Genomic DNA, 26,259 nt, shown 5'->3' with positions numbered 1-26,259 from the left:
GGATATCCCAGTAAATGAATGTATATTCTCAGTGGATGAGCCTGGATGCTTAAAGAAATCTAGTCATAGCCACGCAGAGCCCTAAAGCAAGGCTTCTAGTTTCAAGCGATTTAGAGTTTTAAATGTTCTCATTACAACCAACAAATCGAGGAGGGGAGTTAAAGACCAGCTGCTCACGTGGCTTGAATATACCTGTTTGGCACAGGATACTCAAAATGCTCTGCTCCGGCAGCAGCGGGGTGATGGGACGCCAGTCCATCCCAGTCTCTCATCATCGTGGTTTTGCCTCAGTTGTCTTGGCAAATAGGTGCTGTGCTGGGCAGCAGCCAAGGCTAACCCGCCACACGTACCTACACACAAAGCCCGGTATCGGCACCCTAGGGCTAGTCACTGCTGCTTAGCTGCTGACACTGAAATCGGACCACAAAAAAGGCCAAAAGCAAAATGACATTCACTGGAGCACCTTACGTTGCGCGATGGCCGTAACAGAACAAACACCACGTAGGCACAGCCAAGAGCATCAGTGAGACACGGCTCCACCTGCAACGGGCTCTAAAGGCAAATCTGCCAGACTGGGATGAGGCAGCCAGTCAAAAAGAAAACAATTTAAGTCAGCAAATTCGTGGTCTCTCTATATATCCACACGTGAATTTGTATAGATAATGCTGCCCACTGTAAGATCAAGGAAACAAAATGAAGAGTCAAAGAATGTTTGATCCCAGGGCGGGGAGAGCCCCTACTATAAAGCGTAATAAACAGATTCACATGTAACTATTTAAATTATTGCTTCCTGAAGCTATTAGTTCCAGAACGCATGAGGCTAAACTAGTGTCCTTCTGCAACAGAAAGGAGTTAAGAGATAACGACAACAGCTCTTCGTTAACAGCAGCCACAGTGTGATCCCACTCTGTATCCACAGAGAAGGGATCCCAAAAATAATGCAGTGACAGCAGGCATCAGAAAGCAACATTTCAATAAAATGCACAGAACAACAAATTATGAAAAATAAAATTCTCACGTGTGGCATGGCCGTTAAATGAAAAGAGCAAGTTTTTTAGAAGGCATACACCACAGAGATGAGGCAATATCAGACTCTGAAATGTCATTAAAAACATCAACAACAACAAAAAGGCATGGTAAGAAATCGCTAATTTAAAAGTCACTGACCAGATTACCATACCGGGTGATGCACGCGCATGAGAAAGGTGACGGTGTCACACAGCAAGCGGATCAACCACTTAAAAGGCAAAAAAAGAACCCTGATGTTACACAAAGATCTGGAAAGCAAAGGTTATATCCGTACTTTGAAAGAGCAGTAAGAATGTTTGTAAACTTGCATTTGTGTCTCGGTTTGGTTGACACTGCAGTTCAAGAAGAAGAAGAAGAAGAAGCTGGAAAGGTCAAGTGTGATCAGCACCTGGAGAGGAAAAGCAGATCTCACAAACTCAGTGGAATTGTCTGAGTGCAACGATGAGGAGAACTGGAAGAAAAGACAGTTTGTTGTTAAGAATTCACTCACACTTCCAGAGATTTTCAACAAAAGGCTTCTAAAAATTATTTGGCTATTGTTTAAAAAACAAAGAACTGGCAGAACTCCGATGCTGGATGGGCCAGAAGGCGAAGAACAGAATCAAATGTCAATCAGCCAAGAACAAGGCAAAAATTCTGCAAGGTCACGTACTAACCAGGGAGCAGCTTAGTGCTTAGTGATAGTCCGGAATGCAAAACCAGTAAAATATTAAATATTTAGTTTAGCTAACATCAGAGCAAATTGTGTGGAAATTCAGAGAAACATAATACAGAGAATGAAAGACCAAAAGTACGAAGTAAAACATCAAAAAATAAGCAAATGTTTAGAGGAAAAAAACCCCAAGATACTCATAGAACCTGCAGTAATCTAAATGAACTGTGGCATCTCAGGAAAGGGATCCATTACGGCTGACAAGCAGATGAGAATGGCCAGCAAGATGATGCGATGTGCAAAGATGGCAAAATGACTGATGTGTGTAAAATTCTCACGGCGTATTGACACTGACTGTCTCACATGCTGTAGTGCTGGTCACACGACAGCAATTAAATTTGGTGGGATTCAGGAAAGTAAGGAAAACGGTTAAGGACATAATAAAAATGAGGGATATTGAGGGATTTTACATTATTCTCAAAGGAAGGACCACATACGTGATGAAATGATGTAGCTTCGTGCCTGGGTGCCCCGTTTCTGCGGGAAAGCACCGTGCTCGCAGCCCTCGGGCGCTGTCAGCACCCAGCGAGCCCGGGCCCAGCCCTTGCTCCCACCCGAGCTGGGGACATTCACAGCCCTCAGCCGGGCAAACGCTCTCCCCCGCCGCCCTTCTAAAACTCATCCTTGCTTGTAAGCGTTAAACGCGGAGAAAACACAAGTTTGGTTTAATATTTAAAACCCGGGCAGAGAAACAGGCAGCCTGTTACTGGTTCTGAGACATTTGAATAGCAGGAACATAAACCACATCCTCTTTGAAGCCTATCACTGCTGAAACTGCAAGTTCTGCGTGAAATAGAAACATTAAGCCAAATGCAGGCTATTCTTCTCCAGGCGCACATTCTATTCACATTGTAATTTTTATGCTGTCTTTAAATAAAGAAAACTAGTATTTCAAAACCAGGAAGGCAGCGCAGGCTGAACCCCACACCTGGGAAGACACCTCAGCCCTGGAGCAGATGATACAATAAAGCTGCGTTAAGATATTTTGTGCATCCCCTGATGGTGCAAAAGCCCTCGGTGCCACAACGGCTGCTGCGCTGGACTGACAGCTGTAACCACAATACATTCTCAAGAACAAACAGGAGAACTTGAGAAAGGCAACCAAGTCACAGCTGCGGGCCCCCAAAGCGAAGCGGGGGGTGGATGGGAGGATAAACCTGTGCGAATACACCCCTGGGTCCTTGGACCCAAAAGCTCTCACGAAGGCTCCATCCTGCCGAGAACGGTGCAGGCAGCCAAGCGGAGGTACGACACAAAGGCTGCACGTGTAGAGAAACATTCAGACTCCCACAAGGACGAGGCTTGACAAGCTGAGTTTGTTTCCTTTAAACAGAATTCCCGTAAAGTTAGTTCTGTCTTCACTTCAGGCCTTCTTATAATTTGAAACATGTGTGGAGCTGAGATTACACCTCTTGACTCCCTTAGATCCTCAGCGCAATTTTGGAGGGAAGCTGCAGAAATAATTACAGAACGTAAAGCAACACCCTGGAAAGCAGCGCATCCGGTAAGACACCCCGGTTTTAAAATACTCGATGAGCTGCTTTGCGCTGTTTCTATGTAAATAAGGATTTCCTCAATCTGCTAAAGATTAGGGAAGGCCGTGGGCCAGTATGTGACAGAACCAAAATTCAGTAGATTTTGTGAACTAGAAACAGCAAACAGAATCCCCTCATCCCAAAGAGGCAGAGGAGGATGGGATGGAGACGTCACCTTGATAATAGGTGGTAAGGACAGAAATGTGGCTAAAGGGCAGTGACAAAAAAACCTCCTGTATTTGAGAGCGCTGGCCCGGAGACACAATTGAATATACGCATCCACAGCCAGGATGGCTCCAAAACGCGCAACTCTGCACACCTGGCCCCAGGTCACGGCGCCAGTTCATTGCTTCCTGCTGGGGCTTTGGCTGGGAGACAAGTCTGCCAGGTGAAACCCTAACACTTCGCTAAGACTAACGTAGATGAGATAAAGCGAACATGTGTCAGCCAAACCTCACGAGCCCCGATCTGGTAGATAAACTACGACTGGATCCAATACAGTCCCATGTCCCAGCTGCAAGAATAAATACTGGAGGAAGATCCGTCTGCAGCCAATTACAGCTGTAATTTGTGGGACAGAGACCCCTTTACACTTCTTACCTGGCGTGTCACTGATGCAAGAGCATTTCTTCTGAGAAATGAAATTACAACAGAACTTTAATTATGTTAAAGGTCAATTACATTAGAAATTTCAGTCTGGCAAGATCTGATCGACATTTTACAAGGTACTGGGTTCCCTTAAGATTTGCAATCCCTAAACCATTGGTCAATCGATTCTCTTCGTACGTTTATAAAGGAACTGTGCTAACAGCAGCAAAGTGAAGTAGTAAGATTTATTTAACGATAACTTACTGAAGATGATGAGTGGTTAATTCTTTTAGAAAAATTGCAGTAAATTGCTGCAAATATTAAATGCCGGATGTAGTCCAGGGATCCCTTCTAATAGGAATAGTAGACTGCAGTTTCATCGGGACGCTGCCTCCTGTCTCTCCTTCTGGAGTCCCGATTAAGTTAAACGCTACGGACTTTCTGTTTGATCCTCTCGGATAAAGGAATGTACTGATGAACCACAGCCTCAAACCAGGCGACCGAAGTAGGATTTGACCACACATCCATTTTAACAGCGTACAACACCATGTGTTTTCCCAGTGTTGGAACACCCCAGGACTTCAACCCCCCCACGCACTCTCTGCTGTCACTGCCCAGCACACCACTGGCCCGCTGAGACCGGACTTTAGCCAGTCCCCAGCTAAATTCCATCCCACCGCCAAAGAAGAAGCACCAAGACCTGTAATTCTCATCCTGTGTCAGGTACAGCACAGCTCTGCACACTGCATGAGACTGAAAATAACGGAGAGTTGAAGATGCCCAAAATATTTTTACCCTTTTTTTCCCTTGGGTGTCTCATCTTGCACAGGTTATTTACCTTTTAGGGTGTGAAAGTGGTGGGATATTTGTTTGAAATCCCACTGGTTTCCAGTATACATCTGCTTGCTTGCCAAAGATGATATTTAATAATAATATTCTGGCTAACGTCTGTCTTTCTCAAACGGTGTCAGGTAAACAACACTGAGAACACAGACAGACATGGCTGATCCTGCTCTGGGGCGGCAAAACCGACTGTCCGACTGTACTGTCCCTTTAAGCTCAACACGTCTATTAGACAGAACTACAGACATCTTTGCTCACTCAGCCACTAATTTACTTTCTGATTGATTGCCTCCTCCTCCCTGCTGCAGGACCGGGCTATTCAGAGCCCAGCGGTGTGAGCCAGCGCAGGAGAACACCTGGAGCAGCACCGAGCCAGAGAGGAGGCAACGGGAAAGCAGAGGGAGGTCTAACAGCGAAACAATGGGGATGATGACAGAACTCATACTTTCTTGGCAGGCACTCAGGCAATTCCTAAATCAAGATGAAGATTTTCTTAAACTGATGTAGCAGAAATGACCGCAGGGTTTCTCAGGCTTATTTCCGAAGAGATGCGGCAGGTGCCGCAGAAGAAAGCGAGCATGAAGAGCGACCTGGCATTTATACAACAGTTTTATGTCGGTGGCTCCAAAAGAACATTACTCTTAGAGTCACTCGGCTTAAGGTCAGCCTTGGCAGTTCACCTTACAGAATACTGGCATGTGGGTATCTTGGCTAATAAACTAACTGTTTAACAGCATGAAACAAAACAAAACCATTAAAAATGTGCTAGAAGTAAAGGAAAAATACATCTGCAATCGTTGTGAGAATTTGGGAGTCAAAATACTTCCAAATCAGAAGGAAAAAAAAAAGATAAAACAGTTTGAGAAACTAAAACTAATCTGACAAGAGTCTTTTGCTGGAGCTGTGGCTGAAGACAACCAAACCCAACCCACCAAATACCAGCGTCACAAGAGGGACGTGCGGCCCCTGGGGTCTGCCACTACAACAGGCTCCGAGATGCAGCAAAGGGCGCAGCCCCCTGAACCGCTCGCACGACGGTTCCTGGAACTGGGGGTTTACTCGATCTCTCATCCTTTATCTTTTAGGGATCAGAGCTAATTATAGTTTCAAGTATACTTTGCAATAAAAGAAGCTCTCATCTTTGGCTAAGTGGAATCAAACTATTTTGGAGCAATGAAATTGTTCTGCTAAATTTATACTCAGAGCATTAGATAAAAAAAAATAATCTCCCGGGGATAAAAAGCCTTTTGCTGGGTAACTGCTGCATGAGCGTCACCTAACAAACTGCTCTGGCTGCAGCGCTGCAGAAATCCATGCCATCTTATGAATGGGTAACGCGTCCTGGTAATTCACTCCACCCATTAGCAGTCTGGAATCTGAAATCCCGCTGCCAACGTAAATTTGAGTTATTATTTGGCAGAGAAGCAGCACTCTTCCGTACAGTCTTCAGGCAGGAGATGTTTACTCTTTGCCTTTAAAAAGACCAAAATGCAGCATGATCTAGACCCAAGACACGTCCCACGGGCAGGCGCTGCCGCCAGCCCTGCGCTGCTCTCGTCACTCCTGCGGCAGAGCTCGGTGCGAAGCCATGTGGGCTCACGGGCCCGGTACTCACCTCTGCGTCCCAGCTGGGGCTCAGCGGTAGGAGCTCTGCGGGGGGGTTGGCTCTGAGTTTGTTTGGGCTTGGGAGAGTATAATATGAAAAGAAATGACTATAGCGGACCCAGAGCTCCTGCTGAAGGGGTTGCGTGCATTTCCATGGGGTTGTCTGCCCTGAGATCTACACATTCAGAAAGAAAAGGCTGCACTTTACTCACTTGGAAAAAAAGTACAGTCAAGCTGAACTAAAAATACAGTATCCCCCCCTTCAACTTCGTGCAGTCATAAGCTTAAAATAACCCAATTTTAAACAGCTAATGGGATCCAGATGTATTACATGAAAAACTTCTAGTGAAAGCCATTAAAACACATTTTGAGAAGCACAGAAATGTTTCCTGTTAATCCAATGCCCTTCTTTCCTACAGGTATGCCCTCTGCCAGAATGAGAACTCGACCTTGAATTCATATCAAAACAACATCCAAGTGAGACAACCATTTCAAAAAAAGTTCTCCCTCACATGACTGTTCCTTGCTAAAATGAAGGAAGAAATAATGCCCAAAAATACTGTCCAATTGCAACTTCCCAGAACTCCCCCTCCTGCACTTACCCTGGGTAAAGCTGAAACTCGTACTGCTCCGACGCGCATTACGCACTCCCGTTATCCAATCGCATTTTTACAAACATAAAAAAAAATCCACTGCTCGCTTCATATAGAGACTGGAGTGTATCTTGCACTGGCAGCTCTGAGAAAACAAACCGAAGTACTCAACAAGGCTGTGTCCGACAGCTCACACGTCCCCATGCTGCCATGATCCCACCTAAGCTCGCTCTCTCCCCTCTTTCTCTCCCAATTTAAAGCTTTCTTAGAGTAAATTTATTCATACATGCTTCTTGGTTACTGGGTAGTTACTTGGTTACTGGGAGCTGGGTAGTTTCTCCACTCTAGGAAAGGACATCAATTAAATACTAATAAACACCTTAAGAAGGAGGAGAAAAGAGAAACGGGAGGACACAGCTCTGCAGCTCTCTGCTCTAGGGAAGAAATGAAGTTGGCACCAAGCAGCTTAACACCACAAAGAGTTTAGTACCGGATCCCTTAGAGAAAGGTCTGACAACCCGAGCCGCCAATAGCAGCCGAATCCTCTACAGCTAATACTGGAGACGCTGCCACCAAAACCTGCTCTGCGTGTCCAGGGTGGCCCCTCATGGCAGGGACGGCTCCGTGCGGAGCTCTGTGGGACGTGGGCCCAAGCATCAGACCGGCCGCGGTACTCTCCAGCCTGGGCGCGGGAACATCATCAGCATCGTAAACGCTTCAGACACCATCTCTGCCATAAAACCTTATCAGCGACGGAGATCTCCCAGCTCACAAACCCCAGGCTTACCCAAATGACAGAGAAGTAGTTCTGGTTTCAGCCCAGGCTCGGGGAGCGCACACGACCGGGTTTATTACTCGCAGCACGTCTAGGAAGCCCAGGCTCAGGCTGGCAGACCCTGCTGCAGGGAGCGCACGTGCAAAAGGAGCGAGCGGTCCCCAGCCCAGCAGGCGCAGAACCTAACCGTAAAACAAAGGAGACTAAAAGAAACAGTAAAAAGCTCTGGAGGACACGTGGCAATGACAAAGGCAGACAAAGGCACAGCTCCCTGGGTGTTCAAGAAGTCAAATCACAATCATCAAAATATTCTGAATTTAGAGATATTTTACTGATCCAAACAACATTTTTTCAGCTGTTGCACTGGAGGGAGGAAGAGAAATAAAGCGTTTTACATAAACTCATTTAAAAGTTACAGCTATAAGTGCCAATTACCTCAGCTGATGTCAAATTAGCCAACATCAATGAGCTGTTCTGTTGTTTGGGGGTTTTTTGTTAAAAACCAAACATTACAGCAGATGAGCGCCTTTAGGAGAAAGTCAAGACAAGGGCGAGAGATAAACCTGAGCTATTCACAAGGTGCACCAGGTAGCCCAGGCAGCTGACCGCAGCAATTGTTCACTGACCCCACTGACAAACATCCAACGCCCGCGGAACATCATCTCACATCAGACCTCGGCAGCCGCCCCGCCTGGTCTCAGTGCGTTACTGCACAGATTTCAGTGTTTGCTTTTTACTGTACCTAAAATACAAGTTTCCGTGTCAAGAACACTTCCCTCTTCCCTAAAAAAGCCACTTTTAGAGCCCAAAGATCTTAGCAGTTCACCTGAACGTCTCTCCTCTTGGGCGCTGAGAAGCAGAAGTGAAATTATACAGGTCAAAGCTAGTTGTGTAAACCCAAGAACCGAATCTCGCAGCCCGTCCCGCCAGCACTTACTGCCACAGGCAATGGAGGCGCTGGTGTTGCTGGTGACAGCACACGTGTACCTCAGGTGCGTCCCTGCAGGTCACCACAAGGCAGTGGAGAAAACCCATCCCAAATTCATAAACCGTAACTGTACAGTTCATGATAAGAGCGAAAGAGAGAAACGCGGGCTGTGAATCATGGCACTGATGAAGAAGACAGCTACCCTGGCGCAGTGGGAGTTGTCTTCTTCACAGCCACCCGTCCGATGACCAAAGGCAGCCAGGTGACTCTGCTGTGAGGTCGGTGCCAAGGGGGATCACAGCGAGACTTCCGCACTCCACGAGCGCGCTGGACACCGGCGGCTGATGACAGCCTTGAAAGGGAGAGCGAGGAGGATGCGTTGCCCCACAGGGAAAATACCTTGTTATGGGGGTGGTTTTATATGACGATATAAAAGTGGGGAGAAACCTCTACGTTAAAGCGAGGGAAGACAGGAAAATCTTCCTCTGAGCACACCAGTGTAAGAATTATTTTGAAAAAGGCCAATATTTTATGCTCTTACACCAAAAAAGCTTCTAGCACTAACATTCAGCTACTAAAGCAGCCAGTTTTGACGTGAGCGAGACCCAGCTGACAGTGCTCATGCTCCTGGCGTCCTGCTGCTCAGTTTGAACGCGGCACCTGCTCTGAGGAGCCTCTGAAGTGACCCTTGTCGTTCCTTGCAGGAATTCTCTCTCTGGATGATGTGCAATAGCCCAAGAACAGCTGTCATCTCAATAGGTGCTCCTTCAGTTCTGAGTCCTTTAGGAGAAAATTTGGAGCCTACAGAACAGGCATCGAGGTGAGTAACTGCAGGTCAGGCAGGACGCGGGCACTGCTGTGCCAGCACCCGGGGCCGTCACACAGGGACACATACAAGGGCAGAAGCAGCAGCGCATCTCTGCTCCCTCACTTTTCAGCCATCCCAATCAAAAAAGGAGCATGAAAGGTATTTCTGTATCAGACGTGTGAAGAAGGAGAGAGACTAACTGTGCGACAGTACGCCCACTCAGCGGGTTCGCTCTGCCCGTCAGGGCCTGCGAGAGGAAACGCGGGCAGGTCACGGCCACCTCCGGCACACCGAGCATTTGGCAGCTCTACAGACACGGTCACTCAAACCCCGGCATCCTGTGCACGCGAGAGACGGGCTTCAGTAAGGCTTCTTCTCATCATACTCACAAGCAAGGATGTGAGCTGAGGCACGGCATCAATAAGGGACCATGGAAACAGAAACGGAGGCAGATCTACTGAGAAGCAAGAGGCAGCACAAACACAGCGCTTTTCTCTCTGCCCCGTCTCTTGAAACGGAGGGTGAAGAGGATGCATCGCCCCCCAAGGAAAGTCTTGTTGTGCGGACGGTTCACCTTGCAACACGGCTCAACCGTCTGGCTCGGCAACAGCAACACCGAATAAACAGCGAGAGAAAACAGAGGCTCGTTTGCTCATATGACTGTTCCAGCGCATTTGTGTGCGTTAGTCACTGCGTTCCTCGGAGCGCACGGGTTTAAAAAACACACCAGAAATTGCAGCACATACAACAGGCACCAACGGCACTCGCTGCCGAGCACCTTTTCAAGCAGTGCCACTGCCCTGAAGAGCTTGTCAGAACCCAAAGCTCTGCCTCATGGTGTCAAGCACGAGGTGCCCACAAAGCTCAAGGGAGCTTCTATTGACTGTCGTGACTGCCATCATTGTATTTTTAATAACAATTTCTTTTTAAGAGAATCCACTTGCTATATCACTCCTTCTGTATGGGAGTATTTCCTCTGAAGCAGTAACACACCTGCAACCGGAATACACCCCCGTACAACGTGTTCCTTGTAAAGCAGCCCCCTTCGGGCAGCGTGTGGTTGTGAAGAAACCCCCGTAAGTAAGTTACAGTGAGGCTTCTTCTTGTGCTGCCTCACAGAATTCCTCACTAAAATATTTTCTGAGTATCACCCGTGAGCGCCTACTGAGACCACAGCACACTGAAGACACGTGTGCTCCGGAGCCGGAACAATCTATCTGGAGCACAGCAAGTTTAAGGTACGCGAGCAACCGCTCTAATGGTTTGCTGTCATCAGAAGGAGGTCTTACACCCGTCCCCGCCCTTGGCCCGTCCTGGCATGCATCAGGTCCCTCCACGACCTGATTCAAACTGCTAGTCAGGCACAAGGCTGCCAGTCTTTTTATGGCTACGTTCTTTTTTGTAGGGCTGCCCAGGCGTGCTGGCTCGCAGTGGGGTCCCACAGGTGCCCACCTCTACCCGGGGTCAGCAAAGGGAGGGCAGGGACCGGAGTCCTGGGCAGAGAGAGTCCTCTGAGCAGCGCAGCTGACCCTCAGCACCTCTGTCCCGCAGACACTTAGAGCCAACGTAAGCGGGACCATATGCTTCGGGCGCTTTGTTTTGGGGTAACCGAACACGTTTCTAAGTCGCTGACTCAAACACAGAGCAGATTAGAGGTGGCCAAACACGAACCGTGTAGGAAGCTAACGTAGGCGTTTGAAGAAGGGAAGATGTGGTCACGTTTCTTTGAACTCCCCCTGGGCTCCGGCATCACGTATCACCTCGGTGTGAGTGCATCGGGGGCAGCGCGGCTGCTCCCCTCCGCTCTGGGTACAACTAACTCATTAGCTCTTGGGTCTCTTTGATCGTCGTTACTGCAGCTTGTCTCTGCCAACATACATTTTAATAAAAGAAAATAAGCGGCTTAAATATCTCGTCTCCTGATAGCAGAGGATCTCCGACCTGGCGGCACAACCTGGAACCGGCCAAGGTTTGCACGTCGCTCTCCCAGCTACCACCCACCCTGCACCTGCGAGGTGTCTCACCGGCTCGTCCACCTCACCGGGGCTTCTTGCCAAGATACACACGCCGGAAAATGAGCTCCAAGGACAGCACGAGTGCCTGCGAGAGGATTATTTGGTTATTGTGTGTTTCACGAGCGCTCGAGAGTGAAACCGTTATGCCCGGACTGTCGCAGCATTTACTGCTGAGACGGCACTAGCACAAGGCTGTAATTTTTTGGAGGAGAACCACGAACAATTACCCACTAAACTGGAGCTTCCTGATTTTCACCCTGTGAAGTAGCGTTTTTCTTCATTGGTGAAACCACACAGTTGACCTGCAAACAGTTCATTTAGACAATTTAGGAATTCGATAAATAACTTTTATGCAGAGAAACCACTGAAGATAATACGACGCCGACAATCCCATTTAACACCAGCTCAAGGGTGTATTTCAGCTACGTAAACTGAAATACAGGCCTGTGGCTCAGAGTCCTAAATTAGGGCTCAAAGTCCAGCCAGTACAGATCACCTTAAACTGTTTCCCCGTATTCCCTTCTCTGCTTTTACCTACTGGCACCCAAGTGACACGACTGCAACCTCCCTGGGGCAGGAATCCTGCGTCCAGCATGCAGCACAACGCCCTCTGAGAGGGAGCCATGCTAAAACAGGGGGGTAACGTGCCCAGCCGCGCCATCGGAGAGCAGGAAACTTCGCAAAGATTAAACTCAGTTTCTTGTCTGCTGTTGAGAGACCGGTTTCTAGAGACCGCTGTCAAAAAATATCCAAATGAAGGTATCGCCACTCTTCCTCACACAGTTGTTTGTGATTAACTCTTCCTGATTCACGCCCTGTGGGAATGATCGCTCAGGAACAGCAAGGTCCACATGTGGAACTAATTGTCAACAGCGCTGCCAACTCACCCCCCGAACCAATTTTCATTAATTGGCAAACGTACATTAAGAATAGCCGCGAGCGCGTGGGGCGCATGGGCCGCGGGAGCAGGGGCCGCAGCGGCGCAGCCCGAACTGCGTCTCCCGACGGATCCCACAGCTTCGAACTGAAACCAGGGAAAGAGCCAAGCTGAGATACTCACAGTTCCGGTGAAAAACAAACAGCGCTTAAAAACTTGCCTCTCTGTCGACTGTTCCTGTTGCTCTGCCCTGTGCCCTCGCTGCAAACCGGCTCAACCGCGCGGCCCCGATGCTCAGAAATGCAGGCGCGATGTCGTGGAAACAAAAAATTGTTGGTCTTTTTTTTTTTTTTTTTTTTTCCCCAGCGAGAAACTACGCAGTCAAATTTAAAGTCCTGGGCTGAGGCACCGCCATGGCTGTGTACTACACTGGCAAAATAAGGCTTTTAAGTGGACCAAAAAAAAAAATCAATTCCCCTACACTTTATTCTCAGCGGCAGCTGAAGAGATCCTGCTGCTGTACGAAGACACTCCTCCTTCCCCAGACAGACAGACAGACAGACAGACAACCAAGCTCCAAAATGAAAGTTTGGCAAGTGAAAAGGGTCTTTGAAAGAAGGCTGCTGAGCGGCCTTCGCTACAGCCCCCCTCCCATTGCCGCCCATGGCACCCCGGAGGAGGTGCTGCTCGCAGGAGGAACGGGCAGGTCCCCCGCGCCCCTCCGACTGCCGCCAGCACCACGGGGACCAGCGCGGGGACAGGACGGAGGCAGGGACGGGATCCTCACCGCACACCGCCGTCTGCTTCACACCTACCCAGATCCCTTCATTCTGAGTGATCTTGTGAATCAAGGTGGTAACCAGCGGGTAAGTCTCACAATATATGGAAATAATAAATAATAAGTAAAATATACAATGTATGGAAAGAAACTGCAAAGTCTTAAAAGACCGTCAGCAAAAGCTGTAGTGCTTTCAAAAATTAGGAAATTACTGCAGACCATGTTTTGAGGGGAAAGAATTAACGACTGAACGAGAAGATGGGAAACTGCTGAGGGCACAGGGAGCGCGGCCGTATTGCCGTCGGTACGGGCAGAGACGGTCGGAAGCACTGATACACCTACTTCATTTTCAAAGGTCTAATTTCCCACAAGTGATGGAAACACGAGCAAATCTGACTGGTAAGAGAAACGCTGCCAAGAAAGCACAACTGAAACCTGCAGGTCGTTACAGAGCCATCCATTAGACCACCAGTAACTCCCAGGTAATCGCATCACCCATCGGAAATACGGAACAGGAAAATTCTGCTCCTAGAGGAGCAGCAAAGGAAGCAACTAAAATCAAAAATGTACTATATATTGCTATGAGTCCTCCACCGCTGAGGATGACTACCAAGCTGGTAGCAATCACTGCAAGTTGGAACTTTGCTACTGTCGATGCTAAAAATACGAAGCGGCAGTTACGGGGCCAGTGCTTGTTTGAAAAGCAAAGCGCAGGAGAAACGCCAGTTCCTGTCTGGTAAGCACCGGGCACGGCTGCCGAGCCAGCGCTTCCAGAATACGCGTTATCCATTTCTTAAAAACTAAATTTCAGTCCACCTAAAAACGTTTTTATCCTCTATTGGATGTTTTTGGTCACGCAGAGCAAACACTGTACAATACCCACCAACGGTTAGGAAGCCTCCTCACAGCCCTGCACCTCAGTAGTGTGTGTGTGCGTGTACATAAATAGTTTATACACGGTTGGACAGGAAATTCAAGCAAATTCAGCGTGCTTATGACAAACACCACAGCGTGGTCAAAGCCCACTAGAGACACATCGTTTGCATGGAGCCGGCGCTGCTGCTGCAGCCTGACGTGTTGGCAGCAGCATGAAATACAAACACGCCGCTGCCCGAAATACAGCTCGCTCTACGTACGTAACCAGAGCTCTCAGGGGCGGCAGGTTCCGCCCCAAACGAGGCAGGGCAATTACTCTGCCAAGGTGGTTTTCACGGGCACAAGAGATTTTATTGCATGAGACGGTTCATCTCCTGGAAGGACTGACCTGACAGAAACACGGCTCTACTCGGTCCTCCAACCGCTAACACGTACTTTAACCTGGTTTCCCTCCAGCAGTTCTGAGTTACAGAGTGGCACATCTCCCTAAGCACATCTCTCTGGAAACTCTTTTTTTTTTTTTTTATATGGTTTCTGCAGTTGCGAGAGAAGGAAGCAGAGCCTGAATTCGTCACGGTCAGCCTGCCCCCAGCTGCTCCTCACTGGGCCTGTTCAGCGCCCAGGTACCACATGTGTAGAGCAAAAACGTATCTGACAGCAGAGAACACTGGGAGGTTGTCAAGATATCCAAGCATTGTATTCCTAAATTGTCTGGAAAATACGCAAACGGTGAAGTTTGCCGATGACACCAAGTATTTCGGGGAAAAACACGTGGGCTGATGGACAACTTGGACAATGATCACAGAGGAACGTTATCTTAGTATTATAACAAATGCTCGTACAAAAGCCTCAGGTCAACAGTGGTCAAAGTGAGCAGAATGACAGGAACTACCAGGAAAGAAATACAGAACAGAAACAAAACATTCAGGCACCCACTTCTTGAAGCCTGTGTGCCATTTTGATACCGGCTCTAAGTGCGTCTAGGTGAGCTAGAAAAGCCCAACAAGGACGGAACGGCCCTTGCATGAGGAACGAGAGGGGTCATTCAGCCTGGAAAAGATAAGTGACTAGCAGTGTAAGTCACCTGTAAAATCCTGAGCGGCATGGTAAAGCGAGCAGAGCAACAGTGCAGACTCAAATACAAGCGCTGAGGGGCATGACATGAATTTACACAATGCCAGGTTTTAAAAACCCGACCAAGCAAAAGGAGATACTTCTTTGCATGGCACGTCGAGCAGGGGAGATCCTTACTGCAGGGCAGTGCTAAAGCTGTACGACAGCTCAGAGGGACCGGACCCACAGGCAGCAAGTGAGAGCCAGCCTCTGCGCCTGTCACGTTCTTGTGCTCTTTCTGCACCTTCTCTGGGCTACTGCTGCCGATCAACGCCGGAGCAGACCACCGGGCTACAGGGGCCTGCGATCTGACCCACTATTGCTGTTCTGGAGCACAGCGAGCTTCAGTGAGCACACCTGAGACTGAGCTGCACTCTTCATTCCCAAGACCTTGAGCTGCCAGACTGCCAGCGCTGAGGATCGCGATTCCTGCCCGCAGAAAGACCACCAACCCATCCTGGCAAGGTTTCTTCTGCATGCAGAGATGGAAGACACACAACCTCAGTATCACAGTACACATGGTTAAAAAAACCCAACAGTACTGATTCAGTACAGAACAAGTTCAAGATTAAAGGGAATAAGGAAAAAAATAGATGTAGAGAGGTTAGAGGAGGATCCTGTCATGCCGGTGAAACAAGAAATTCAGGCTTTGCGTGCTGAGAGCTCAAACATCTCCTGAACGTGCATTTTGCTTTGAAGAACGAAGCAGGTCCTCAGCTGGTAGAACAGGCACCGAGGTGCCAAGCACACAAGTGCCACGGGCTGGGAGCCCTTCAGCTCGTCCCTCTCAAAGCAGCAATTCCCGCTGCGTTTTCCCAGCGAGCGGCCCTCGAGCCTCTCCGATGCCCTGGCAGTGAAGATGCCCAGCTCCCCGGCAGCTTTCCAGAGACCCACAGGAACGCCCAGGTGGGCAGAGACCTCGAAAGATCACCCGGTCCAAGCTCGGTGGGAAAGGCAGGCCAGATGGGATTACCCCGCACCTCGTCCAACTGCATCTTGAACGTCTCCAGCAACGGAGACTCCACCACCTCCCCGGGGTGGTGGTTCCAGTGAATGACTGTTCTTACTGTAAAAAATGTCTTTCTTACGTTGCAATGAAACCTTCCCTGGTCCAACTTGTACTCATTGCCCCTTGTCTTCTCCATGCGGCTCCTTGTGAAGGGAAGTTTGTTATTTCCAAGTTTGTGTTCTCTTTGTCCTACAATACAGAGCTTGGAAGAGCAGCAGGTCACAGGACACCTTTTTTGCTAGAGAGGAAAGGCACTCGGCATACGTTTTTGTGGGAAAAAAATGAACATGACACTGTACATGAGGCAAAAAGGCAAAGTCACTCAGATGTTGTTTGACATGGAATGACAGAATGAGCTGCAAAAATCTCAAAAGCAGGCCAGAGAAGTTGAAGCAATGAAGACACAAACCCAGATGAGGAAGCTCATTCATGGAGCTGCCCCTGCCCAGACAGGGCTGCACATGCTTCCCTTCGGTGACAGGAGGTGGGACACAGAATCACAGAATCATTTAGGTTGGAAAATACCCTTAAAATCATCAAATCCAACCGTTAACCCAACACTGCCAAGGCCACCACTACCCCACGGCCCTCAGCACCACGTCTGCCCAGCTTGGAAATCCCTCCAGGGATGGCGACTCCACCGCTGCCCTGGGCAGCCTCTTCCAATGCTTCACAACCCTTTCAGGGAAGAAATTTTCCCTAATATCCATCCTAAACCTCCCCTGGCGCAACTTGAGGCCGTTTCCTCTTGTCCACTCACTTGCTACATGAGCCTGTCTTCTGTGGGTGCTGCACAGCAAAACCTTCCCTGCTCCACGGGAAAGCTTCTGCCGCCAACTCCCGAACGTCCTCACAGACTGTCACCGAGAGGAGACTTGGTCGCTTTGAACAAGAGCATTTCCATCACCCTGGGGCTCCTGAGGTCGGAGCGGGCTGCCCCTCAAAGCCCGCCAGTGTTCACCTCCTATCTGCTGGAGACCTCCTGGGCGCAGAGAAACGCTTGGAGGTGTCCCTGCCCCGTGCCTCCACGCAGAGCCTGCTGTCAGCCCTGGCAGCAAAGGTATTGCTAATTGTAATGCAATATATTTGGAAAGTCCGGTTGAAGGAATGTATCAATACTCAGCGACTCTTAACAAACATGCACGTGCTGGATTTTCCTAAGCCTCTAGCTCAGAGAAGCTCCTGAGAACCCTGTGGAATGCACCCAGAAAGCATCGGGACAGCAAAGCTCAGCACTGAGACAGAAGTGGTTTTGCTGCTCCTCTGCCCGCCCCGCGCAGCTGCAGACACACGCGACAGCTTTCAGTTCCTCTTTGCTCTCAAACTCCAGCTCTTTGCCTGAATCCTTCCAGTTCATCATGCCTCCAGCGCACTGGATGTCCCTGAGGACACAGGGATGGTGCTGAGCATGGGGGACCACTGTCAGAGGACCAGGCACCCCCCCCAGCTACACACACAAGCGACCGAGCTCCCACAGGGCTGACGCTGCCCTCCCAAATGGGCACCTCTGGGGCCAAACAGCACCTGCTGGGGGGATGAGGACCCCTGAGAAAACCGTTTTTTTCTGAAAAGTGCTCGCCGTATTAAATTAGAGAGTCATAGAATGGTTTGGGTGGGAAGGGACAGTGGCACCCCCTGCCCTGGGCAGGGACACCTCCCACCAGCCCAGGTTGCTCCAAGCCCCGGCCAACCTGGCCTTGGACCCCTCCAGGGATGGGGCAGCCACAGCTTCTCTGGGCAACCTGGGCCAGGGGCTCACCCCCCTCACACCAAAGAATTTCTTCCCAATATCTCATCTCAATCTCCCCTCTTCCAGTGTAAAACCCTTCCCCCTTGTCCCACGGCTCCCCTCCCTGCTCCAGAGTCCCTCCCCAGCTTTCCTGGAGCCCCTTGAGGGACTGGCAGGGGCTGGAAGGTCTCCGCGGAGCCTTCTCTTCTCCAGGCTGAACCGCCCCAGCTCTCTCAGCCTGTCCTCCCAGCAGAGGTGTTCCCTCTCCTACGAAGTGGCTGAGCCACTCTTCAGTTTTCTGCAGACTAAATCAGGGACTTCTAAATCCCATTTCCTGACATTTCAGTGGAAATATTTTGGGGCCATACAGCACCTTAGAAATACTCTGCTTATGGGAATAACCACCCCGAAGCGGCTGCCCTCCCCACGTCGGTCAGGGACAGAGGGCAGGAACGATGCCCAAGGCTTCTCCAGTTCCCGCACCGGACGGCGGGACGATGCCACCACTCCGGCACCGCCGCAGCCACCGCAGCTTCTGGCTGGCTCCTGTCCCTGCAGAGGAGGGGCGGGAGCGGCCGCGGCCCGTAAAGCCGAGGGGTTGGTAAAGTGCTGGGGAAGGATCCCCAAAGTTCACTCGGTAAAAGCAGAGACTGAAGGTCCTGTAGAAAACCGATCAGTCATTTCTCAGGACTTCTGAGGAGTTTTAGCTGCTGTGGAAAACTCATGCATGGGAAGTCATGCAAAAAATCTTGTACTGTAGATTTCAACTTTATAACCCATTTTTCTACATGTCTAAAATGCCTCCCAAAGGCAGAGCCACGTGTAAGTGCCTGTGACCACAGCCTAATGACTGTGGCTCACGCAACATTAAAAAAAATAATAAACTGCTGTGAAGTCTAATGGAAACACAACTTTGTGACTGCTAGAGGGTAAGCCCTCGGAGGCTGTACAGCTCACTAGGAAAAACTACAGCTCACTCCAAATCTGGATACTACGATATACCATCCTAATAGCAGATACACCAACCTAAATAAAGGAAAAAGGAACATTTTTGTCTTCATGTCTGCAGATTCCTTGGTAAATTGCATAATGTGATACTCGGGAAACAGCTTCCCCATGAGTCACGAGCACAAGCAGGAATTGGCTGTATTTAGAAAAGCTGATATTTCTACCAAATCTTTAGCAGGAAGAAACAAAATGACATAACCCAAACAGAATTCTTTTTTTTTAAATTTTGTTTTTGGCAGCTGTTATGGGCGGGCAGCAGCAAAGCGCTTTCCGCAGGCAGTGCGGTGACCAGGCCACGGCTGGTCATTAAGGGAGCTGAGAGCCACCGTCACAGCGAAGCTCTTCCAGTCCAGCAGGTCTCGCCCTCCAACTGCGAAGGGGCATTTCCGTGCGGCCGGACTCCCAAGGTTTCCTCTATACTAAGAGACAGCGCACAAAATTTCAGGTATAGAACAGTGTTTTATTTCTTATTCCTGTTTTCCTAAGCACGGGCCATTGGCAGTGAAGACAGTGTGGAAGTTTAATTACTCCAGATATTTTCCTTCGCTGTCCTATTTCAGAAGAGTTTATGCCGATAGCCTATTTTAACCTTACTAAAACCTTCTAACCTATTTTCAGCAAATGACATTTTGCCAAACAGAGTTACTTTTCACTTTGAACACTGACTTGGTCAGACAAAATTCGGACTGCCACGAGGGACCCACCAGCACCCGTCTGACATGAAAGACAAGCTGGTCGCTGGCTAATCGAGAAGGATTATCGATGATCTTGCCCAGTTTGTTTCCCCTTTTCCTTTAACGTTCACTTTACCATCTGACTTTTTGTCCCTTTTCCCCCTGTTTTTAAGACAGCAGACTCAGGCTGGGTTGTGCTAGAGGAGAGACCTGCTACTGCAATGGCTCTCGCAGAAGGTGTCAGTTCTAGAAGCTAAACAAGGTCCTTCTCTTTCAGGATGACTCGTTTTAGAAAGGGTACACCAGGGGCATGGCAGAAATTAAAGGGGAATCCAATTTTGACAGCCTTTCGTTGTCAGAAGCCATGAAAGTCCTGGCAGCTCTACACGGGAACCCATTGCCTTTCATTTCCTCGTACCAGCTTGCAAAGCCAGGTGTAGGCACCGACTGTGGTTCCACTCCAGTCAACTGACGCTTTGCGGCTGACTGCAGAAACAGGACTGAGTTATACGTGTTTTATGGCCAGACACCGTAAGGACAGACGACATCAGTAACCTCGAGCTCAGAAACAGCCCCAGGGGTACCACCGAGGCGCGCACACAGACGACGATGCCGAGCAGCTGTATTGCACGTTCACGGACTGCATTACAACAAACTACTTGCAAGTTGTCCTACAAAGCGTGCTGGCGAAACGGTGATAAAAGCATCTGGAATGAGGCATTCCCACTAAGTTTCAGGATGATTTAAACCAACACAGAACGCACGGAGGCTTGGCAGTACCCTTTTACAAGCGCTGTATCCAAACAAAGCTTTGTTTTTATCATCAAACTCCAAAGACGAGAGCCGAGCAGCTGCTTCAAGGCTGAAGAGAAGGTGTCTGTCACCTCTGCTGGGCACAGAGGGACCCCGCCAGAAACGCACCCGCTTCATCCCCCAAAGCAAGAACCCGCCGCAGGTGCCCGGGGGAACAACCGCATCTTACCTTCCAGGGAAAGGGCACGGAGCTGCTCCATGAACATCGCTGCTGCTGCTGCTGCTGGAGCTCCGCAGTCGGGGCTGCTCCCGGCTCCCTGCGGCACAGAGGTGCAGGACACCACGCACGGGGCTTGTTTTTAAACTTCTCCCCCCGTGCTCCTGATTGGTGCCGTGTACGGCCCATGTGGGTCCGCAAATGCACAAAGGTTTCTATCCTTTCTAAAATCAAAGTGTCAGTTTTGCTGCTGTCAGGGCACTTTGTACATATAAGGAAATGAGTGTTGATGTTATCTGAATGCGCTTCCTGTTTTATATGTATATGAGCAAAAATAATGTCACGTTAAGCTGAATTGCAGTCTCAAAGAGCCCAAGTCAAAGCCTCTCAGCAAAATAATATGAGCACAGCTCATCTGTTCGCTGTCTACCCTGGTTTGCATTCACTCCCTTGATTTTTATCAGAATTCCGTATTCTCATGATAAAAACTATCCTCCCAGTCCTTGCCAAAAAAAGAAGCTGGACTAATGTTGCTTCCCACTGAGGCTCTCGGGATCGGCCGAATTCCAGAGGGCTCGGTGGATGCTGACAACCCCATCCCAAACATCCCACAGGTGAAAACATGGCCAGCAGCCGAGCAATGCCACACCACAATTCCGGCTGAAACCGGGCTATTCTTGAATTTAAGCGACTAGAGGTTTTTGTTATTTTTTTTTTAACGAGGAAGGAGGCTTTTGTGTGTTTCATGCAAGCAGAGCCAGCCCAGGAAGCGGCCGTGTAGGAGTGCTGCATTCCAGAGTTGACGCTACACAGCTCAACGCCGAAGGCATCTTTCCAATTGGAAATTAATGCTTTTTTGGTTACTTTAAAGCAGAGCAAACAAACGTACCGACTAAGAATAAAACCTCTTTCGATGTAGAAACTCTTCTACTCTTGTAGGAGAAATCAGCAGCAAAGGGCACAGAGGCACCAAGGAGGAGAGCGGCCAGCAGCATCGCCGTGTCCCCGTGTCCCCCGTGGCCAGGACCGTCCCTGCCAGGAGGTGCCACAAGGGGCAGGAACCGGCACCCGGCTGCCCGGTACCCAGGTGACCAGCCCCAGGTCGCAGAACGCTGAGATGAACCGCGGCAGGGAGGGAGCTCAAGCCCTTCGCACTTTCTACTTTCATTCTGCTTCTCGCGGCACCTCCTGGGATGTTAAATGCAAGCTCGTTTTTATAGACAGCAAGGTTACGAAACTTCAGGTTTTGCTGGGGGAAACCAAAAGAATCTTTGCAGATGCATAAAGTGAGTGAAATACTAAAACTGAAAGAAAGCTTTCTTCCCCGTGGCCTTCGCAGCACAGCTCTTCCCTACGTGCCTGCGCCTGCTCCCAGTACAGCTGCGCTGCACCTTGAGAAACAAACGGAGAGGTGTGGGATCCACGCAGGGAAAATTACTGCCTCTGAAATGACAGAGCGTGACCTAAGAGATGCCTTACAAATGTTAGAATTTGAAAATGCTTCATGCAAAGATTTTTCTAAGCATTTGCCATCACAGTACCTTATTTTATCTCATTTAGCAGTTCTGGATCATTTAATTTTGGTGCAAAGTGATGTTACAGCCAAGAAACGGCCCTGGGAAGATAAACCAGGCATGTTATTTAGTGACAGAGGAGTGAGAGCTGTCACAGGAAAATGAAGTCATGAGACCTAGAACTAGCAAAGTCCAATCTGCGGTATGTTTATGTCCTGGCATCGACCGATTTGAATGTCTGCAAAGAGGCGAGCTTCAGAAGCTTCTCCCGCAGCTGGGGCAGCTGCATCGCCCGCGCGTGTTCCCATGCGTCTGCCAAAGCACGAGTTCAAGCCACAGCCTTTGGCACCATCGGAGCAGCTCCGGCGCCTCTTCTCCTGTCCCAGCCACCGACCATTGTGAAAAGCAGGGGCAGAAAGATCTTTGTAACCCCCCAGCTACTCATTTGAGTCTGGATGAAATTAGTTTTAGAAGCTACTGTTCCAATCCAGACCAAAATCAAGCGCCAAGCCTTGTTTCCAAACCTAAAAAAAGATAACGTCATGGGTGCACCCAACTCTGGACATGCTACAGGACCAGCTTGGTGGGAGCATGTGGGTTTCTGCAGCCACCGACAGAAGATGATGCCATCGGCCTCACGTTTGGCCACCTTGAATCGCCCAGAACAAACGAGCAGGTTCCCATTTGCTGCCTGGTCAAGGATGGCTCTTACTGAGAATCCCTAACAAGGCTCTCTGCCGCACTTCATAGAATCACAGAATTGTTACCGTTAGAAGAGACCTTTCAGATCATCGAGTCCAACCATCAACCCAACACCGATGAAAACCACCACTACCCCATGGCCCTCAGCACCACGTCTGCCCGGCTTTTCAATCCCTCCAGGGATGGCGACTCCACCACTGCCCTGGGCAGCCTCTTCCAATGCTTCACAACCCTTTCCAGGAGGAAATTGTTCCCAATATCCATCCTAAACCTCCCCTGGCGCAACTTGAGGCCGTTTCCTCTTGTGCCATGGCCTGTTCCTTGGGAGAAGAGCCCGACCCCCCCTGGCTACCCCCTCCTTTCAGGGAGCTGTAGAGAGCCAGAAGGTCTCCCCTCAGCCTCCTCTTCTCCAGGCTGAACACCCCCAGCTCCCTCAGCCGCTCCTCACCAGACTTGTGCTCCAGACCCCTCACCAGCTCCGTTGCCCTTCTCTGGACACGCTCCAGCCCCTCAAGGTCTTTCTTGGCGTGAGGGGCCCAAACCTGGACACGGCCCTCGAGGTGGGGCCTCACCGGTGGACACATCCAACAAGTGCCTCATACCAAGTGGTCAGGATACCATTCACTCTAGGTGAACATCAGACATCTGATGGCATTTATTTATTAGAGCACAGCAAACGTGCATAATTCTTTCAGCTTTTGTGATTTCATTTTAAATCTCAGAAGAAAACCTGTGCTGCAGGAAAAAAAAAAAAAAGATCAAGAAGACATTCCTACTGCTGCTTCTGGAGTAGGACATTCCTACTGCTTCTGCTTTGCGTTTGCAAAGGTGCTCCTCAGACATGCTTCCAAGTGCTGGAGCTTAACGGGCACATGAGTGGCAGCAAGTCTAAATTAGCTCAAAAAAAACCCCCCAAAAACCCCTGCTCTCTTCTTGGATACCACCAGGATGTGCTCACTGGTGAGCAGCACCGCAGGAGTCCCCATGGATCAATAACACACCGCGAGCGGGGTGGCAGAGGTGGCACATGGGGACAGCGGAAGGGGCAGAGCACCGCTGCTCTCCAGCCCCACGGCCACAGAGAAAGAGGAGAAAGAGGAAAGGGACAACAAGAGAGGAAGGAAACACGCGCTGCAAAGCAAGAACTTGAGAACGGCCGGCACTGCGAAGAGCCCTCAGGGAAAGCCCCCGGCGCGGTCGCTCCCTTCCTCCAGCCATCACTGACACAGCAGCGTCGGCAGCCACCGAGCGGGGCCGATTCGCCGTGTACAGAGGGCCAACGCGCGGCCACGCCACACAAGCCTGTTGTCTCATCTTGCCATAAGACAGAGCTCACCAGGAAGGTACCAGCAAAGTCCCAACGGCACACGTTTCCCGACCCGAGCTAACCCTGGCAGCTTCGGGGGGCACTGCCAGCCGTGCTCCTGCCCATGCCACAGCCCCCTGCCCGCTGCAGCAGGCTCGGGGAGAGCTCTGACCCGCACCAGGACGGGGGGTGCCCAGAACTGGCAGGACTGGACCTGTTGTGGGAGAAATTCACCTGATATCGCAGGCCAAAATCCAAGCTCTGCACGCATGTAGTGCAAAAACCAGCCATCCGCCCACCGGTTAAGAGAACCAAGAGATTGTATTTTAGATGAGAGCAGCTCGTTCAGCCAGGATCTACGCAAGGAAACACAGGTAGGTATTTCCGTCCTCCTGGCCACAAAGAAAAACCTCAATATTCACTCGCACTTGAAGGTCATGCCAGAAGCCACGAGCACCGATTCCAGCAGGACGGTGTATCACCATTGTCCTGCAACACCCCATAAAGGCAAGAGGTTGCTCACCTCCTTCGCAACCTAATAGTACAATGTACTTCTAACTTCAGTGTTGCTCAAATTGCTTAAAAAACCCAAACTCCCCCTACCAAAACCTTTTAAAGAGCACAGTACCAGATGACTTACTTATGCCTTTGAATGTTCTTTTGGGTCATAAAGGGCAGAAAATTTTGTTCTTGCATGAAGCTTCTGATTTCTAGATGAACTAACAAGTTTTGGCATTTTGTTTTTTTGGTTTAGTTTGATTTTTTTTAATAAAGAAAACATTTTTATCTACAAGGAAGTTTCTAAAAATACCACAGGCGGTGTCTCAACTTCATAAAAAGGAGAGCCACACTGAAACACAGGAACAAATTAAAAAGAAATTAAAAGGAGCGCATAAAAGAGTAAACACATGCCAGCAGCACAGACATCATTTAAATAAACCGTAACAGATTCCTAGAGAAAGTGGTTATCACGTATCTACAATGACTCAAGAGTTAGAAATAAACTTGTCCGGTTTAGGAGCAGCATAAAGCCACTTGTCACTGGTTTCCACGTGGACATTGAGCCGATGGCCACAACCCTCTGAGTGTGGCCATCCAGCCAGTTCCTTATCCACCGAGTGGTCCATCCATCAAATCCATGCCCCTCCAATTTAGAGACCTTTATGCCTTACCCTGGCAGCTGAAGGACGGCACTCCGGCAGGCCGCGAGACGAGCAGTCCTGTCCTCTGCCCGTGTACAGCCAGGCTGCCCCAAACCCGTCTGGTAACTCGCCTCCAGCTCCCCCGGGCTACGGGGTAACCCCTAACTCACCTCCGGCTCCCCCGGGCTATGGGGTAACCCCTAACTCACCTCCAGCTCCCCTGGTCTACGGGATAACCCCTAACTCACCTCCCCCGGGCTACGGGGTAACCCCTAACTCACCTCCGGCTCCCCCGGGCTATGGGGTAACCCCTAACTCACCTCCAGCTCCCCTGGTCTACGGGGTAACCCCTAACTCACCTCCCCCGGGCTACGGGGTAACCCCTAACTCACCTCCAGCTCCCCCGGGCTATGGGGTAACCCCTAACTCACCTCCAGCTCCCGTCTGCCAGCAGCAGCAAAGGTAGAAGATACAGGTGAGAGGAGAGTTCGGGCCTGGGACAGTAAAACAAGGTCCTGTATGTGCCCTGGCGTCTTTCTTCTAAGTTTTTTTTAACGTTTCATACTTTCGTGGTGCTTTAAATGCTTAACATTCTGCATAATACTTCTATTTTTGTGATTTGCATTGTGACTGCAGGGAAAGCTCCGGGCAGGGTCTGGTCCAGGTGAGCCACAGGGACGAGCACGTTCTCACCCAGTGACTCCCTCCCCACCCACGGGAGGGTCTCAGCAGACCCCACCGGCTATCGCGAGTCTGCCACCGCTTCAGAAAACCTCTCATCTGCTTCCACTCAGGTGTCCTATTGCACTGGAAATAACTTCCTAAATAACGTTTCATTTCTGCCAAGGAATTCTGTGCATGACTGAGGAGACAAGGCAAAAGGAAAGGATGGGAGCGAAGGGGGAAGTTACAGCATCAGTAGCTGCACCAACAGCTCGCCAGGAGCACCCGGAGCTGCTTCACAGGGCTGGGAGTTCCGAAGCACACGTCCTGCTAACAGAGAATAACAACACTGGGGTGCAAAGACTCTCCCTGCTCAGAGAACAATGTCTGGTGCATCCTCACCTTTTATTATGGCTTCTGTATTAATTCAGCTCAAGGCATCTCAGCAGACAAGCAGACTTCTGAGC

The 26,259-nt window shown here is 49.8% G+C and overlaps 1 protein-coding gene across 7 annotated transcripts in view; it reads right to left on the bottom strand.

Moving 5' to 3' along the window:
- Positions 1–26,259, bottom strand: part of ASXL2 (ASXL transcriptional regulator 2) — a 125,682-nt gene that overhangs the window by 40,993 nt on the left and 58,430 nt on the right. The window contains exon 1 of one of the 7 annotated variants that reach the window (XM_063330807.1): positions 20,478–20,979. The exons of the other annotated variants lie outside the window; for them this stretch is intronic. Coding sequence (XP_063186877.1) covers positions 20,478–20,514 — 37 coding nt within the window. The 5' untranslated portion in view covers positions 20,515–20,979. Of the gene's footprint in view, positions 1–20,477; positions 20,980–26,259 lie in introns of those variants that run through there. 7 annotated transcript variants of the gene reach the window in all.

This window comes from Chroicocephalus ridibundus, chromosome 3 (genome assembly GCF_963924245.1).
Source record: "Chroicocephalus ridibundus chromosome 3, bChrRid1.1, whole genome shotgun sequence".
Lineage (NCBI taxonomy): Eukaryota > Metazoa > Chordata > Aves > Charadriiformes > Laridae > Chroicocephalus > Chroicocephalus ridibundus.
The sequence above is the reverse complement of the archived record's forward strand: the minus strand, read 5'-3'. Positions and strand labels throughout refer to the sequence as shown.